Source organism: Sphaerodactylus townsendi, linkage group LG04, assembly GCF_021028975.2.
Source record: "Sphaerodactylus townsendi isolate TG3544 linkage group LG04, MPM_Stown_v2.3, whole genome shotgun sequence".
Classification (NCBI taxonomy): Eukaryota; Metazoa; Chordata; class Lepidosauria; order Squamata; family Sphaerodactylidae; genus Sphaerodactylus; species Sphaerodactylus townsendi.
Genome location: NC_059428.1, coordinates 111,005,791 through 111,023,721, shown reverse-complemented (window position 1 = coordinate 111,023,721; position 17,931 = coordinate 111,005,791). Strand labels below are relative to the sequence as shown.

Genomic DNA, 17,931 nt, shown 5'->3' with positions numbered 1-17,931 from the left:
AACTTTCCCTCTGGCAAAGACCACCAAGAAGGCTATGCTTATCAAAATGAGCAGACAAGCTGGTAGGAGTCAATCCACTGGGCTCAGACTGTGGTAACTCTGCACAGAATTGCCCTTTTAAATTTCAAATGGGGGGGAAATGGCACTTTCCTCCTAGCTTTTGTTTCTGCTTCCTTATAGTAGCTAAATCCAGGAGGTGAATCATGATAAATGAGAAAGAAGTTTGAGGAACACAATTGAACAACCATTTTAACCACATTGTTGCATAAAACATATCACTCAGGGTTTTTCAGCCAGGGAGAGAATTTTTGTGGGTCCTAACCACTAGTAACTTCAGGAAATGTTTTCATTTACAATATCCAAGACTCCAGGAGGGAAGGAAGTGTGGTATTACCAGATCTCATCACATCTTAGTAGCTAAGAAGGGCTGGAACTTTGAAGGGAGGCCACCAAAGAAGATTCCACAGAGGAAGTTAACAGCAAACCACCTCTGCTTCTTGCTTGCCTTGTGGGTCCCTTGCTGGGGTTGCCATAAGTCAGTTGTGATTTGACTGCACTTTACACATACATTCAAGACCAGACAAACATGATTAGCCACACAAGGGTTAACATTTCAGCCCTGCATTAATGATTGTGACTTTTTCTAGTAAACTGCACACATGCACACACACATGGACACATATTGCATACACACATGCTATTCCCTCCACCCAGACTCTGTTTCTTTAAGGGGGAAGAGTTTGATATGGTCCAACCATGAAACAGAAAAACCAATCCTAAACAATAGGCATGACGACCCTAATGTGTTTATACTGGCTAAAGAACAAACAATACTGTCTTCTGGTATTTAATTTATGAAATGAGAAATGGTCACTTGTGATTTTTTTACCCCTGCAAAAGAAAGTTTGCTGTGATAGATAGCCTTGACAAACAAACCATTTCTGCAGAACTCTAGGTTCTGCAATGCAATACGGGATTGATAAGCAACCTGATACAGTCTGGGATACATCAACCACATAACCTCGTGGTGAAAAAGTTGCTTCTAGAGTGGAATTGGAGAAACACTCTGTATTCTTTGGGTCATTAATGGCCAAAGTGGACAGCTCTATAGCCAAAAGGGGGCAAGATCTTGATGCCAAGTAGGCTTTCGTTTTGTACATCCTCAACTTTGAGCTTGACTCTGGCCTCAACTTTGGGCTGCAGTCCTTAACTGACTGGTGTGCTGACAGCAGGCAAGGGGCATGGCGGGTCTGACCATGCAGGGCAAAGCAGGCAGCAAGCACAAGTGTGGTCAGGTCACAGTCCAATGAGTCAAGGCAGGCAGCAGGCAAGGCATAGTTAAGTCACAGTCCAATAGGTCAAGGCAGGCTGGGAATCAATGAAGAACCAGGCACACAGCGGCAACAGGTAACACACTTGTTACACCCAGGCAGAAGCAAGCTCACAGCAACGCTTATATAGAGAGCCTTGTTTAAGGCGTTGGGATTCTGCAAGGAGTTAATCCTCATCAGATGCAGAGATTTCTAATCTCCCATATCTTGCTGCCAAACAAGCACTCCTTCTTTGCTTCTGCAGTAGCAGTCTTTGCTTCTGACTCCTATGCACAGCTGGCTCATCACTGGGTTCCCTATTAGGATCTGCAGGTTCCTCCACCTTGCATGTCATCAGGCAGGGAAGGACTGGGTGTTGGCTCTGCTGCCTGGACTTCCTCAGGAGCAGCTAGCTCTGGCTGCACTATGTCCTCAGGTTCTGACTCTGTGTCCAGGTAAGTACCCAGGGACTGGCTCATGACAACTGGCTTCTGAGTTATCAATGGAAAGGTAAACTGAAGCAAGAAAGAGTGAATACCTTCACCAGCTGTGGTGCTCAAGATCACTGCTCAAGCTTGGTTGTCTACACTCTTCCCCCTGTCACCCATGGGACAGGCAGTGGCTCAACAATAGAAAATCTGTTTGGCATGCAGATGGTCTCAGGTTCAACACCCAGCATCTCCAGTTAAAAGGTAAAAGACCTCAACCTGAGCACTGCTGTTACTCTGAATAGACAATACTGACATAATGGACCTCTGATCTGATGGCATCACAGCTGCACCTGGCTTCCACCTCCAAAGAGGTGTGCAAAAGTGCAAAAACCTCCCCACTTCTGAGCAGCCTCTATGGGGCTGTTCAGATTTAAGCCACTATTTTGTCAGCCCCGCCCCCAACCACAGCCCTGGACAAAGTCAATCCCTCCCCCAACCACAGCCCTGGATCGTTCCACTATGTCAACAGAGGCAGCACAGGAATGGAAACACTGGTGCTGCAGTTGGTGCAATATCCCAGCACAGGCAGAGGATGGCAGATGTGACCCAGCAAAATCACCTTTCTGCCAAGGTAGGGTACTCCCACAGCAGATTCCCCCCCCCCTTCTAAGGCAGCATCATGGGCTCATATGTAATTTTGTAGGTTTTTGTAGTGTTTTCTAAAACCTGTCAAACCTGTTTTATCAGACACAATTAATGGGACAAAGGGGAAATGTGTCTCCACTCTTGGCAACAATGGCTTTGTCATACCTCCTTTAACACTCCGGAAACACAGTCAAAGCCTTTTCCAGGATAGGCTTTTTTATGCAATCTGTAGGATCAAATACACAAGGTAAACTTGGAAGTTCAGGGTCACTGTGCAGAGGTAAACAATGGCAAACAACCTCTGAATGTCTCTTGCCTTGAAAACCATATAGCGTTGCCATACGTTGGCTGCAACTTGATGGCCAAAAACCCCCAAATGTTTTTATTCTGTTACCGTAGATTGAATAATTATTCGATGCCATTCTTATTGTTCCAGTCTTTCTGTCAAGCAGATTTTGGAGAGGCAGAGTAGAAATATTCCGAATAAATAAAATTAAATAATGGAATGAACATATTTACCATTTAATGAGGTTGAAAATAATTTAATTTTTACCAGCACAATCTCTCTAGGAGCATTTGGAGCACCAGACAAATGGTATCACCTTAGCTCCTTTTTACTGGTATTCAGTACTGACCCAACCAGCTTGCTTTCAACTCTGCTGAGGAATAAAGATGGCTGACCTTCAATGGCAAATTCCATGTTTAAGGGATCAAGTTACCGGATCTTTTCTCTTTACCCCTGAAACTCCAAAACCCCTGAAAACAGGGGTGGAAATTCTGGCTATTTTGTTGTTGTTGTTTTGTGTGTTGTGGTCACAGTGGTGGAGGGGTTGGTTTTTTGAGAAAATCAATTTATAGGAGAACACACTGAGTTTGACTTTTGCTTTTCTGGTAAATATCTCTCCCCATCCTGCAAAAAAAGATCCAGATGCCATTGACAGAGCTCCTGCTCTAGTCCTCATGGTGATTTAAGGGGAAATGGGCAAGCTCCTTTGTCTGGCTTGCCTGAGAAGGGGAAAGGGAAACTGCAAGATGGTGGAAACTGTTAATTCCTTCTTGTCCAAATTCATTATTTTCTGCTGTCGCTGGCCTCTTTTTTTGCCGCCTTTAAGGTCTGCAGCCTGAAGTGAGAAATTTGGACAGAAAACAAGAGTGACTTATACCATTATGTGGTTTCTTTGCAGTGGGAAATTTGCTTAAAGATTGTGAGGGGGCATGGGAGAGGGGGCAGACGCAGTTTCACTCAACTGAATATCTTGCTGTGAATCATTAATTGCCAACCATATTTCTGTAACTTGTCTGTGTCAAGGAATTAATGTCTCTGAGCATATGCAGAATGTCTTTTACTAGCCAATTAATAACCACAATTAAATTCCTCTCTTCCAAACTCACCCCCCTTCCACCCCAAAGAATCTGGGAGTAGGGATGAAGTAGCATAATGTTCAGGCAGGTTTAAACTCTAGAGTCTTTCACAACAGAAAAAGAAGAACTATTATAAAGGCTAAAAGGCTAATAAGGAAAAATAGCCAGGAATTCTTCCATCCTATTATCTTTCAATATAGAAAAATAAGATCTTTGTGAAGATCTAAATATTTCTGTGGCAGGGAAGGCAGTATGTCACAGCCTGATTTCATCACATCTCAGAAGCTAAGCAGGGTCAGACATGGAAGAGAGACCTCCAAGGAAAACTCTGCAGAGGAAGGCAACGGCAAACCACATCCGCTTCTCACTTACCTTGAAAGGAAAAAAAACTTCTTTTATTTTCTTTTTTTTAAGTCTGAAAAAAATACCAAAGTAAAAAACTTAAGAATATACATAAAATAAAGGCAAAATCTAATAACAGTGGTTGCAGACCTAGACATAAGTTTCCATAAATTGTTTCCAAATATTTAAAAACAAGTCTATGCACATCTGCCGTCTATATGTTCAAATACTGATAGAATTCTAAGATCCTCAATGCATTGATTACCACATGAAGCTGGCTTTTATCTTTACAGTGCTGAAATATATAAGTTTTTATCTGTTGTAAAGGCAGAGATTACAGTACTTATGTTCTCCTCTCAAAAGATGCTCCAAGGCAGGATTCAGAACTGCTCAGAACAGAGTTGGGAAAGCCATTAGTGGAGGGTTGGGGGACCTTGGGGCACCTTTTTCAGTGTGACTTGATGACATTTTACACACACACAAATAATTCTGTACCAAGAACAATTATCTGAATACAAAGACTGAAAAACTCCACATAAAGTGTTGCCCCTCACAACACAGGAACAACATATTTATAGCCTGGCTTAGCTTCTTAGTTATTTGTAGCTACCCTGAGACTAAGGAGGTAAGACAGGCTATGAATATTTTAAATCAGTAAATATCAACCTGGTATCAGGTTTGCAGGAAATGCTTAGCAGGAGGATTCAACTTGGGAATCTCCCATTTTAGTAATTAAGGCTCTGATTAATTGCTATTTTCCCCCAACCCTCCACTAATGGCTTTCCCAACTCTGTTCTGAGCAGTTCTGAATCCTGCCTTGGAGCATCTTTTGAGAGGAGAACATAAGTACTGTAATTAAATCAACAAAGGACTCTGAGTATGATCATAAACAAATCACTTTTCCCTGAATAGCTGGTGATTTGCTATATTGCAGATATATGGCTGGTTGTGATGACTACTGCACAAACAAATACAGGAGGCAAGGACTGGCATTAAAACTTCACCAACATTTTACATATAGCACACATTTAATTTTCATGAACTTTTTAAAACAACCTTTTCAACCTGCCCTGTGCCTATCTCTTCAAAGCCTATACACAGATATCATACTGTACGTACCTAGTGGTATGTAATACTACTGTTAACACAACTATTCCATGTGACATCTCCATGCTCCTTTCCATGATGTGACTGGACTCCCACCACCCCGAGACATCATCAAGTTGCACCTAATGAGGGGACCTGGCATATCCCCATCCCCACCCCCAGATTCTGGCCAAGGTCCTGCCAACATCTCCAGTTAAAAATCATCGGGGGGGATGACATGCAAGCTCTTAACCTGCAGGGTTACCATTTCCGGCTTGGAAATTCCTGGAGATTTTAGAGGTGGAACTGGAGAGGGTGGAGTTTTAGGAAGGGGGGGGGGTCATCAAGGTATAATATCATAGAGTTAAGCTCCAAAGCAGACATTTTCTCTGGGGGAACTGATTTGTATGGTCCGGAGGTCAGCTGTAATCCTCAGAAATCTCCATCTCCCACCTGAAGGTTGGCAATCATACCTGAGATCCTGGACCACCTCTAACCCAAGAGCCAGTGTGGTGTAGTGGTTACGAGCAGGTAGACTCTGATCTGAAGAATCAGGTTTGATTCCCCACTCCTCTACCTGTGCGGAGGGCTCTTATCTGGTGAACTGGATTTGTTTCTCCATTCCTCCACATGAAGGCTGTTGGATGACCTTGAGCTACTCACAGTTCTCTCAGAACTCTCTGAGCCAGTGGCGTTCCTACCTAGGGACAGGGGGTACCCTCTGTCCCCGGGCGCCCCCCATTTGGTCACGTGGGGGGGCGCCAACATTTCAGGGTCGTTTGTGTGTTTTTAAAATTTTAAAGTGTTTTTTCACGTTCCGGCCTGCAGGGGGCGCAATTGTAAGGCTAGTGACACCAAAATTGCAGGGTATCATCTAGAGACTGTCCTGATGATACCACCCAAATTTGGTGATGTTTGGTTCAGGGGTCCAAAGTTATGGACCCCCAAAGGGGCGTCCCATCCCCGTTGTTTTCAATGGGAGCTAACTGAGATGGGGGCTACCCATTTGAGGGACCATAACTTTGGTCCCCCTAAACATAACTTCACCAAACTTGGGTGGAATCATAAGAATAGTTATCAGATGATACCCTGCAATTTTGGTGTCACTAGCTTTAAAAATACACCCCTTCCAGGCACCCCAAGAAATTTGCCCAAGATTCTTTGTTTTGTAGTGACTTTGCTCCATTGTAGCCAATGGGGAATTTCTGAGTGTGTAGGCAGGCTGCACATTTTTGAAGATAGAGGCACCAGACTTTCAGGGTGGCTCCAGGAGGGCCTCCTGGTAATAGCATCCAGGTTTGGAGACCTTTGCTTCTGGGGGTTCAATTTTATGGGCCCCCAAAAGGCTTATTTTGTTTCCCCGCTCCTGCACATGAAAGCCTGTGGGCTGAGTTCTCTCAGAACTCTCTCAACTCCCCCCCCACTCCAGAAGCAAAGCTCACCAAGCTTGGATGCTATTACTCAAGGCCTCTTGGAGCCACCTTGAAAGTCTGGCGCCTCTATCTTCAAAAATGTGCAGGCAGCACTTACACACTCAGACATTCCCCAGAATCTGCCAGGCTCTTCAGCAAGTTCTGTGGTGGGAAAAATGACTTTTCCCACCATAGACTTCAATGGGGCTTTCGGTTATGCCCAGATGGCTCTGTGGTAGAGGTTTCAACAGGAGGCACTGTGGTAGGGTTGGGATCTTGCTCTGGGTGGGGGCATTTCCTGTAGCTGCTGGTGTGAGTCTCCTGAAAGGAACCAGCCAAATTTGCTAAAATGTGTGTGGAAGAGGAAAATGCTGTGGGCACCGAGTTGAAGGTGAACCTGATGCCCACAGCATTCGGCCACCACAAGCAAACTTTAGCAAAGTTGGCTGGTTCCTTTCAGGAGACTCACACCAGCAGCCCTGCAGGAAATAAGTGCCCCCGCCTAGAGAAAGACCACTACCACAGTGCCTCCTGTTGAAACCTCTACCACAGAGCTGGGCATAACAGAAAGCCCCATTGAAGTCTATGGTGGGAAAAATAATTTTTCCCACCACAGAACTTGCTGAAAAGCCTGGCAGATTCTGGGGAATTTCTGAGTGTGTAAGCAGTGACTACACATTTTTGAAGATAGAGGCGCCAGACTTTCAAGGTGGCTCCAAGAGACCTTGAGTAATAGCATCCAAGCTTGGTGAGCTTTGCTTTTGGGGGTGGGTGGGGGCGCTGAGAAGTTCTGAGAGAACTCAGCCAGCAGGCTTCATGTGCAGGAGCAGGGAAACAAAATAAGCCTTTTGGGGGCCCATAAGTGGACCCTCAGAAGCAAAGGTCTCTAAACCTGGATGCTATTACCAGGAGGGCTTCCTGGAGCCACCTTGAATGTCTAGTGCCTCTATCTTCAAAAATGTGCAGCCTGCCTCAGAAATTCCTCATTAGCTACAATGGAGCAGTCACTGCAAAACAAAGAATCTTGGGCAAATTTCTTGGGGTGCCTGGAAGGGATGTATTTTTAAAGCTAGTGACACCAAAATTTCAGGGTATCATCTGGTAACTATTCTTATGATTCCACCCAGGTTTGGTGAAGTTACATTTAGGGGACCAAAGTTATGGTCCCTCAAATGGGTAGCCCCATCTCAGTTCCAGCTCCCATTGAAAACAATGGGGATGGGGGTATTCCATTTGGGCGTCCATAACTTTGCTGCTCCTGAACCAAACATCGCCAAACTTCGAATGGTATTATCAGGGCAATCTCTAGATGATGCCCTGAAGTCATGGTGCCGCTAGCTTTTAAAATGCACTCCCTGCAGGCTAAACCACCAAAAATATTCAAACCCAAATACATTGCATTCGCATTTGTTCATATTTGGGCAGTGACATAATCGGACAATTTTTGTCCTGAATATGTCTAGAATTTGCCCAGATTCCAGTCGCCTCTGCTATTTGTTTCATCTGAATCTCCAACCCTCAAAAGTGATGCTGTTTCAGGGTGGGGGAGAATTCCCAAACAGCATCACTTTCCATCTTCTTTTCACCGCGGACCCCAGATGCTCCCTTTAAGGTAGATTTAAAAGAAGAATCTGAGCTCCCTAGTTTAAACACCATTGAAAGTGATGCTGTTTGGGGGTGGATTCCACTGGAGATGATGCTGACATTTGTTTGGTAAATGTTTTGCTGGGGGTGATTTGTGAGAGATTTACATGCTTAATACCCACTTGCACTGGCTTGGAGTTGTTTCTCAGGCTAACAACCTACCTCATAGGGTTGTTGTGATTAGGAAATTAGGAAAACAGTTGGTGGGGAGAGAGCCATGTATGTTTTGATGGGAGTGGGAGGTGTTTTGTGAGCTGGTACAAAAAATCATTGTTTGGTCATGGTGGGGGAGGGTGGCCGCCCATACGCCGGACGGGGGGGCGCCAAACTCAGGTTTTGTCCCCGGGCGCCAGTTTGCCTAGGTACGCCCCTGCTCTGAGCTTCACCTACTTCACAGGGTGTCTGTTGGGAGAGGAAGGAAATGAGTTTGTAAGCCACTTTGAGACCCCTGACAAGAAAGAAAAGAAGGGTATAAATCCAAACTCTTCTTTTACGCCCACATTTCATGCCCACACACCCTGCCATATATGATATATGTACATATGGCAAGCAAGAGCCAACACATCTTCATTCTAAAAATAAAACCCAGGGACCACTCTGTAGCTAAATGTGGGACATAAACGGTACCTGCTTTGAACGGCTCAATAGGCGTTCTAAGGAAAACAAGGCCAATGCTGTTTGGGGATTACAGGCGCGTTCATTGTGACGCGTGTTCGAGAATAACTAGTAACCAGGAAGGCTGGAAAAAAGCCGAACGGCAGAAGGAATATTATAGGGTTACATGTGATAAATTAACAAAACGTTAATAATAGGTACAAAGAGTAGGGAAAACACTGCAGTCACGTGCAGACAAGACCGAGCTTGACAGATGACCGGAGCGACTCAGCGTGGGGCAGTCAGTCAGTCAGTGGGCCTGCCCCTCACCCCACCCCACAGGGAGCTGCCCGCCCTACCTGGTCTCCACGCCCCTCCCTGGGAGGCTGCTGGGCGGGTGGGGTCTCCGGCAGGGCCCCGGGCGGCCGGCGGCGCTCAGAGGCCGGCTGGCGAAGAGGAGGAGAGGCGGTGTGGCGCGCTCCTGACATGGGCTTCGCCGAGCTGCTCGCCTTCCTGCTGGTCATCTCCGGGTGGGTGCTGGTGTCGTCCACGCTGCCCACCGACTACTGGAAGGTGTCCACCATCGACGGCACGGTCATCACCACGGCCACCTTCTGGGCCAACCTCTGGAAGACCTGCGTGACCGACTCCACCGGCGTCTCCAACTGCAAGGACTTCCCCTCCATGCTGGCGCTGGACGGTCTGCACACCCGCGCGCGCGCGCTTGCTCCCCTCCACCCCTCCGCTTGCTCATGTGCTTTTGGAGGCCAGCGCCAGGACTGGGACCGGCGGGAGAGCGAGGCCCCGATTCCGTGCTCCCTTCCTTGGGAGTAAGCCTGCTGAACTCAGTAGGGCTTCTTTCCAAGTAACTGTGCACAAGGATGATGCAGCTGCACGGAACGGAACTTGGGTGCCTCCGCGGGGGAAAGTTCAGCTGCTCATTCATCTGCGAGCTCAAATCCAAAATTTTAAATTTGGAAAGGGCTAGGTGGAAAATTATTATTTTTTACAGTATAAACACACAGCTACCATTTACTTTCTATCTGGCTTGATTTTGGCTGAGCTTGTGCTCTGTAAATTGTGCAAAATCTGAGATGGTAATTGGCTTGATGTAGAGGTGCGCACAAAAATTGATATTTTATTCACTGGCAAAATGTAAAGCACTGGTCGGGCGGGGGGGGGGGGGAGAGAAGCCAGTAAATGTTTGAGTTGATCCCACCCCCCACCCCCCACCCCCCGCATCCTCCTTTGGATATTCCTAAGGAGAGCATTTTGGCCAGTCGTCAAATTTTACTAACTAACCAGAACTAGTGAACAAAATATTTGTTACTAAAAAAGAAACACTGATCTGGTTGCTGATAGTTCAGCAAACGGGATATGTTGCTTGTGCACAGAAGTACACAGTGATGCATTTGGACCAGATTTCTTTATCTTTTTTCCCCCAAAAGTTGCCTTTTAAATCAATTTAGCTCTCTCGTCTACGATTGCCCTGGACTCCAAAGGCACATTGGGAATTCATTTGCAACAAAGTTCAAATTTAAGTGTGTTCCATCCTGCTTGGATGAATAAACACATAGAAACATTTAAAAATCCTGGAATGCTGCTCTTTTAGTATGATTTTTTTCAGCATGTGCAATTGATAAGCTTATCATAGAAATGCTCAGAATTTCTGCCTTTTGAAACTAGTGCACTCCTGGGAGCCCTCGATATGATCAGGAGAGTATGTACATGTGCAGGGAACAAATCTGTAGCTGAACCAAATGTCTGGAGCTCCCTGTACCTGGTCACGCCCTAGCTTATTCATCAAGAGACAGGTGCCTTCACATTAACATGCAGATGTCTGGTCCCATTGGTCTATCATGGTAAGTCTTGTTTACTGTCATTGGCAGCTGCTCTTCAGGGTCTCAAGCTAACTTATGCTGACCTTGTAGGGTTTTCAAGGCAAGAGAGGTTCAGAGGTGGTTTGCCATTGCCTGCTTCCAAGTCACAACCCTAGAATTTCTTGGTGGTTTCCCATCCAAATACTAACCAGGATTGACTCTGCTTAGCTTCTGAGATCTAATGAGATTGGGCTAACCTGATTAGGGTCATGTGCCTTACTTCAAACCATTTTTAACTGGAGGAAAGCAATGGCAAACTACCTCTGCATCTCACTTGCCTTGAAGGGCCCTTGCTGGGGCCCATAAGTCAGCTATGATTTGACAGGACTTTACATACACATGCCAACCAGGACTTGTTTCTTCTCTGATCTCCTGCAAGCTTTTCATGTTGTTTTGCAGCATCAGGAAACTAGCAACTTTTCTCTTATTTGACTCTCTTTTTTTATAAACAGCTCTTAACTTAATGTAGTGCTTTCGTATAAGGGTGAAATACAATGGTTTATTCTAAAATGACAGTGTGATTCTATGCATATTTCCCTGGAAATAATCCCACATAGTTCATTAGGGTTTACTTACAGGTAAGCATGCATAGCATTACATGCTTACTAGTAATAAGTCCTGTTAAATTAGGTGGGATTTATTTCCAAGTAAATATATACCATTATCCTACAAATCAGTTTTTGAGTTCAGGGAAGGTAAACACACTTTTGTTTGGAGCTAACAGGCAGGGATTGCAGTGGCACTAAAAACCGTAGCTTCACCTACCTGTTGGGTCATACATGTCACATTGATAGAAACGCATCATAGTTCATTGTGAAAACAGCTATTTGCAGAATCAAACCTTGCTCTTGATTTTTTGTGAATGTGTCATCAAGTCACTTCCAACTCATGGCGATCCTATGTACCAGAGACCATTTTAGCAAAGTATTTTGGAAGCAGTCCTAGCCTCAATGCTTGGTACAGTTGGGCACCTGTCAGGGCCCAGGTGCTGGCAGGGAGCCCACTGCTGACTGAAGGTCCTGAAACAAATTCCCAATGCCAGGTCTGTCGCTATAGGACAGGTGTTTGGCAAGGCATGCGGCATGGTGCCAAGGAGAAACTATGGCCTGCCCCACCTCTCTTTCTTGCAGACACCTACTTCTTTCCCATACCACATTGATCTCACCAGATCCCTCACTGATGTGGATCTGATGCAGAGATGGAAGCAGCAGTGAAGAGGAGACTGGGCAGGCTGAGGGATTATCCACCCTTCATTTTTCAGCCCTTTGCTTGGACTGTTGCCCTCTGCCTTTTATTGTGAAAGGGAAATGGAACATCAGAAGCTGCTAGGGTTATGGAAGGTGGGAAGTCTAGATTTGCTTATTTCAGGGGGGCCCACTAAGTCTTGTTTGAAGCTCCAATTCCAACCTGGTCAGAAGTTAGCTGTTTGAAAGAAGGTGTAATATGTCTCAGGGGAAATTATTCTCCATTTTCCATGCAAGAGATTTTGGGTGATTTTGCTTCTTAAAGACCATGTTCCACTAGAAGAGTAGCCAGCTAGCCAGTACAATCACTACCTGAACACTAGGAAGGCTTTTGTGTTAAGAAATGGTGGTTCAGTTTTTCTAGTGGCTTCATTTTTTTTTGTCATCCAGTCACAGCTGATTTATGGTGACCCTGGTGGCGTTATCAAGGCAAGAGACGTTTATTTATTTATTTATTTTATTAATTAGATTTTTATACCGCCCTATCCCCGAGGGGCTCCGGGCGGTGTACAACAATAAACATAATATAACATAAAATGGCTAAACCTTTAATAGCAGTGATAAAACAGTAAAAGCTAAATCTTATAAATACAATACAATAAAATACAATAAAAATACAATAAAAAATATAAATGGCGTCCAGCAGCACATTCAGATGTGGTTTGCTATTGCCTGCCTCGTGTCACTCCTTGGAGGTCTTCCATTCAAATACTAGCCAGGGCTGACTCTGCTTAGCTTCTGACATTTGATGAAATCATTCTAGCCCAGAGCTATTCACATCAGTTCCAGTGGCTTGATGGAAAAGAGGAAATGGGATTGTCATAAGTTTTTGAAACACCCAAGGGCAAGTGTCACAAAGATCAGAGTTCCTCTCGCTAGCACAGTAGCAATGCCTAGATAGGAAAATGGATGCAACATGTTGAGCATTGTCCATTCTCTTGGGAGAGGGGAATATTAATTGTACAATCATCCTCTTTTATGGTATCAAAAGATTCAACATGCTTTGAGTGAGAAAATATTTTTGCATTTGTGGAGGAAAAGAATCTGGGTAGTCGGCTGAAAGGAATTAAACATTATAATGAAGTTTATTTATCGAAGGCACAATCTCAGCAAAGCTGGTGCTGTTCATTAATGCACTTGTCTGACAATCAGGGAAGTGCAAATAACTTTGCCCCCCTCATTTTATCCACATAACAACCTTGTGAGTTAGGTTAGGGTAAGAGTAATGTGAGTGGCCCATGGTTGCCTAGCTTGCCTCATGGCAGAGTGCCATTTGAACATGGATCTTCCTGGTCTGAATCTAAAACACTCTGGCCATAGAGTGGTTCATGTTTAGGTCTGCTGAGAAAATCAATGAAACTTACAGGTGCTTAAGTTTGGAATAATTATCCCCAAGTTCCTCTCCCCAAGGCTCAGTAAATTTAAAACTAAAAAAAACATTATGTAATATTTTATGCATACTCACATACATGTCCTAGAGGTAAAATCGCTGCCCCTTTTGGCTCAGTTCCAACTGAATCCTTGCGTTGAAATTTTGCGGCAGTAATTTTGGGTGTGGAACTTTTTTTCTCACTCTGCAAAACAAAACAAAAAAAGCAATTACACTGGATGACCCTGAGCATCTATAAAGGAAACAGTATTTTTCCCTGTCATCATGAGTGCAGTTAAGTAATTTCAGACTCTGGCCTGAAACAGTCTTATAGAAGGGGACCCTTAGATGGAAATATGTATTAGTTCAAACGGAAAATAATGAATGAGCACTTACTAAGCACATCTCACTTCACCATACCATCTACAGAGATTTACAGTGTAGTGTGAGCCAGTGGGATGTGTTTGACTGGGATCTGAGAGACCCAAGTTCAAACCTGTACTTTGCCATAGAAGCTTATTGGGTGACCGTGGGCCAGTAACATACTCTCAACTAGACCTTCCACAGGTTTGTCATGTGGATAAACAGAGGAAAGGAGAATGGAGAAAGGCAAAATATAAACGAAGTAAATAAATAAACTGATTCTAAGCACCTTTAGTCCTAGCCCCAGGCTAGCTCAATCTCATCAGATCTTAGAATCTAAGCAGGGTCAGCCCTGGCTAGTATTTGGATGGAATGCCAAGGTTGTGCCGCAGAGGCAGGCCATCGCAAACCACCTCTGAATGTCTTTTGCCTTGAAAATGCTATGAGCTCACCATAAATAGGCTGTGACTTCATAGCAAGAAAAATATCTTCACTCAGAAGTAAGGCCCCAAAGTTGTAAGTCTTATTCTAAAAAGGAAGCATAATGCACAGGGCCACAAGTAACCACAAACACTCCCCTTTTACAGACAAAAAGATATGGGAGAGAAATAGAACACGCAAGTATCTCTCTGTCTGCTTCCGCCCAACTCCCTCCCTGGGGTCTGTGGCAGAGGTTACCTTCAAAAAGCCAGGTAGCTGGTTGGGTTTGGGCATTCTGGGTGCTTGCACATGATGATTATTGTATCTATAGCTCCCATTGCCACTGTGAATGCAGAGACATTTAACAGATCATCTACGTGGCAGATTTCCCTGTATTTTCATTGCCTCAGCCCCCTGCAGTCACAATTTCCTCCACCAGAGGGCTTAAAAAACCCCTCAGGAAACACTAGATTTGTGGACAACCTGTTGCAACAATATGCCAGTTTCCAGGGTTCATTTAAAAAAAATCTTTTAAAAAAGATTTAAAAATCTCTAGTCTATTTCTTTACTGAGTTGTTCTTCCCTTATGACTACAAGAAAGAGGTCTAGAGACTTAGGAAAACTAGGTATTAGTATGTTGTTTCAAAAGCTGCTGTATGTGGATCAGGGTGAATAGTAGCTGCAGAAGCTGAATGGTTCCATTAAGGCTGGGACTTGCAAAAATGCACACTTCCCTATCCCCATGACTTTTGAAAGCACTTTCCCCACAACAGATGGCATCAAACAAAACTGGGGAACGATCAGTACAGAACAAGGCAAAATACAGAAGCATGAAGCCTAGAGGAGAGGATGGCATTGTGTGGATGCTCTGGAACACAAAACTGCTGTACCCAGACAGAGCAAGACATCCATGGGTAAACAACCTCTGTGGGGAAGCCAGCTGTGTTTAACTTGCAAGAGAGCCAAGGTTGGTAGTGGCTCCCAAAGAACACATGCACAGTGCAGAATACTTCTATTTAAGATGCAAAAGATCATAAAAAGAAAATGTTGAAATTAGGAAGCGTGATGTTTGCTAGTGACTTTGAGGCTTTTTTACTTATTGATGAGTGGCAGGAGGAAATACATTCTGAGAGCTGCTGGCAACCTGACAACTTATCTTCCAGTCTTTCCAAGGCCCTTTCACTGTGTTTTTGACTGTGGGTCTGTGCTTCGGACACCTGCATTGGATGGTAGTTGGTGGGCCCCTTACAAAAGAAATTACTGCTGAAGTGGATTATGGCTTAAGTCTGAGGTTAAGATGTACATAACAACATAATTGAATCCTCCAAAACTTTATGTACATTGGCCACGTTTAAAAGGTTGAAACTGACTTTGAAAATACGATTTTAAAAATTTCCAAGTACTTTTATAAAATCTGTATAAAGATTAAACAGCCTTTTAAAAAAAGGCCAACATTATATTGTGTTGATTATATTGTGTTGATAGTTTATTCTTAGGACATACTAGGGCCGTTGTCAGAGGTATAATCTAGTTTATCAACAGGATTTTCTGTGCACCTGCATCCTTGCTGTGTTACTCACCACATACAGTGACACATTTTAACCTTTGTTTACAACAGATATGTGGGACTGTTTTTGAAAACTGTTTGTTGACTGATAGCATTTATTTTATGCTGTTCCCTGGCAGGTTTTTAGTGATCTGGTTTTATTGGCTTATTTTACTGGTTGACTTGTTTTTATCATTTTGTAGGTTTGATTTGTTTTGATTGTTTTATTGGTTTGATTTGTTTTTACTTGTTATTGTTTTAGTACTGAGCCACCTCAATCCGGTTCTAGGGAGGGGGCATATTTCTAAATAATTAAATATGAACAAAGTAATGCACCACACAGACACTTTGTTAATATCGTGCCCTTCCTCCAGGTTACATTAAATAGCATAATTAATAGAGTTTTTGTTTAATTCCCTGTACTGGGAACAAACTCTTCCTTTTCAGTTTTCCAGATCCATTCTTTTGGATCTACTCTATATAGCGCAAGACTATGGCTCCTTCCGCACATGCAGAATAATGCACTTTCAATCCACTTTCACTATTGTTTGCAAGTGGATTTTGCTATCCCACACAGTAAAATCCAATTGCAAAGTGCATTGAAAGTGGATTGAAAGTGCATTATTCTGCATGTGCGGAAGGGGCCTATGCAGTGCAGCCGTCTGGAAGCATTCTTAGGCTATGGCAATAAGCAGACTTTTCTAGTTGCTTTTGGATTTGATTTTTCCATGCCTGTAGCAGCCTCCCTTGTTTTGGCCCCCTATGAACAGTGCACCACATGCAAGGAATCTTTGATATTACCCATGGAAGACCTTGACAAAGAATCTAAGTCTAGTTTAATGTGAAGTTGATTCACAATAACTTATCTTCTTGCTTAATAAATGGAGGCTTTCATACTTTGGTCACATAAGATGACTCAGTGGAGAAAATAATGCTGGGAAAAATTGAAGGCATTATGAGAAGAGGAAGACTCAACGTGAGATAGATTGACTCAATAAAGCAGTTCTCAACCTTCCTAATACAGTTCCTCATGTTGTGGTGACCCCCAACCCTAACATCTATCCATTTTACAGATGGAGAACATTGATGCAGAGAGTCTTAGGTGACCCCTGTGAAAGGGTCGTTCGACCCCCAAAGGGGTCGCGACCCACAGGTTGAGAACCACTGCAATAAAGGAAGCCATAGCCCTCAGTTTGCAAGACTGTGCAAGGCTATTCATGATAGGATGTTTTAGAGATCATTAATTCATAAGGTCACAATAAGTCAGAAACAACTTGAGGGTACATAGCAGTCTGTCTTCTTGTGATACTGAGAATATCTTTGGAATAATAGGTTTTACCATCACTGAAGGTAGTATGTGCCATATGGCATCCATTTGTCTCATGAATCAACAAAACGTGGTGAACAATATCATTTCCAATGAGCTCCTACACTTGAGAAATGTTTAGTACCTTCCGCTATTCTTTCTGTCTCCCTTTTTCAGATCCCATATAGATTTTACCATGTTTGGCTTTCTGTTATATTCTGGCAATAGAAGGACATCAGTATCATGTACTACTGCTGTTATCACCCGATTATGAGAAGCAAGTTGTAAGGCTGAGCCAACATTTTACAAAGTGACATCTCAAAGTACTTGTTACACCAGCTGACAGCCAAGCGAAGGAAGGAACTGATCCTTCTTTTGTGTGTGGATTTGGTAGACGAGTGTTTTACCTTGGAAGAACTGCCATTGCTTCTGTTAAGGACATCCATTGTTACAGATCATGGATCTTCTCCAGTGTTTATTGAAAGCCTCTCTTGTATACCCATTCAATACAACAGTGATCTTTTGAACAATGTGTGGAAACATGTTGGCCACGCTGGTTAATGTTATCTAGATTTGTCCTTCATGTCCATAGACATGAAAGAATACAGCTCCTTCATTTAAGTCAAATGTTGTCCTTATTTCAGTTCAGTTTCTCTGTAATGCAGTGACTTAAAGTACAATTCTATGGCAGTTTTCCTGGAAGTAAGTCCAGTGGTGCGATTCAAATAATTTAACAACCAGTTCCGGTGGTGGGATTCGAATAATTTAACAACTGGTTGTTTACAAGCACCATTTTAACAATCGGTTCTTCCAAAGTGGTGCAAACCTGCTAAATCCCACCACTGAGTAAGTTCCACTTAAGAGTAGGATTCCAAACAGATCTGCTTAACACTGTTTTTGATTAAATGTCTTGTCTTTGCATGGAAAGTCTTTTTTAAAGAGCTGCTTATTCATGCTTGAGATAAAAGATAGCATTT

General features: G+C 43.6%; 1 protein-coding gene across 2 annotated transcripts in view; it reads left to right on the top strand.

Annotated features, from left to right (window-relative positions):
* Positions 1 to 17,931, top strand: part of CLDN10 (claudin 10) — an 85,531-nt gene that overhangs the window by 45,675 nt on the left and 21,925 nt on the right. Inside the window, exon 1 of one of the 2 annotated variants that reach the window (XM_048494890.1) lies at positions 9,235 to 9,526. The exons of the other annotated variant lie outside the window; for it this stretch is intronic. Coding sequence (XP_048350847.1) covers positions 9,313 to 9,526 — 214 coding nt within the window. The 5' untranslated portion in view covers positions 9,235 to 9,312. Of the gene's footprint in view, positions 1 to 9,234; positions 9,527 to 17,931 lie in introns of those variants that run through there. 2 annotated transcript variants of the gene reach the window in all.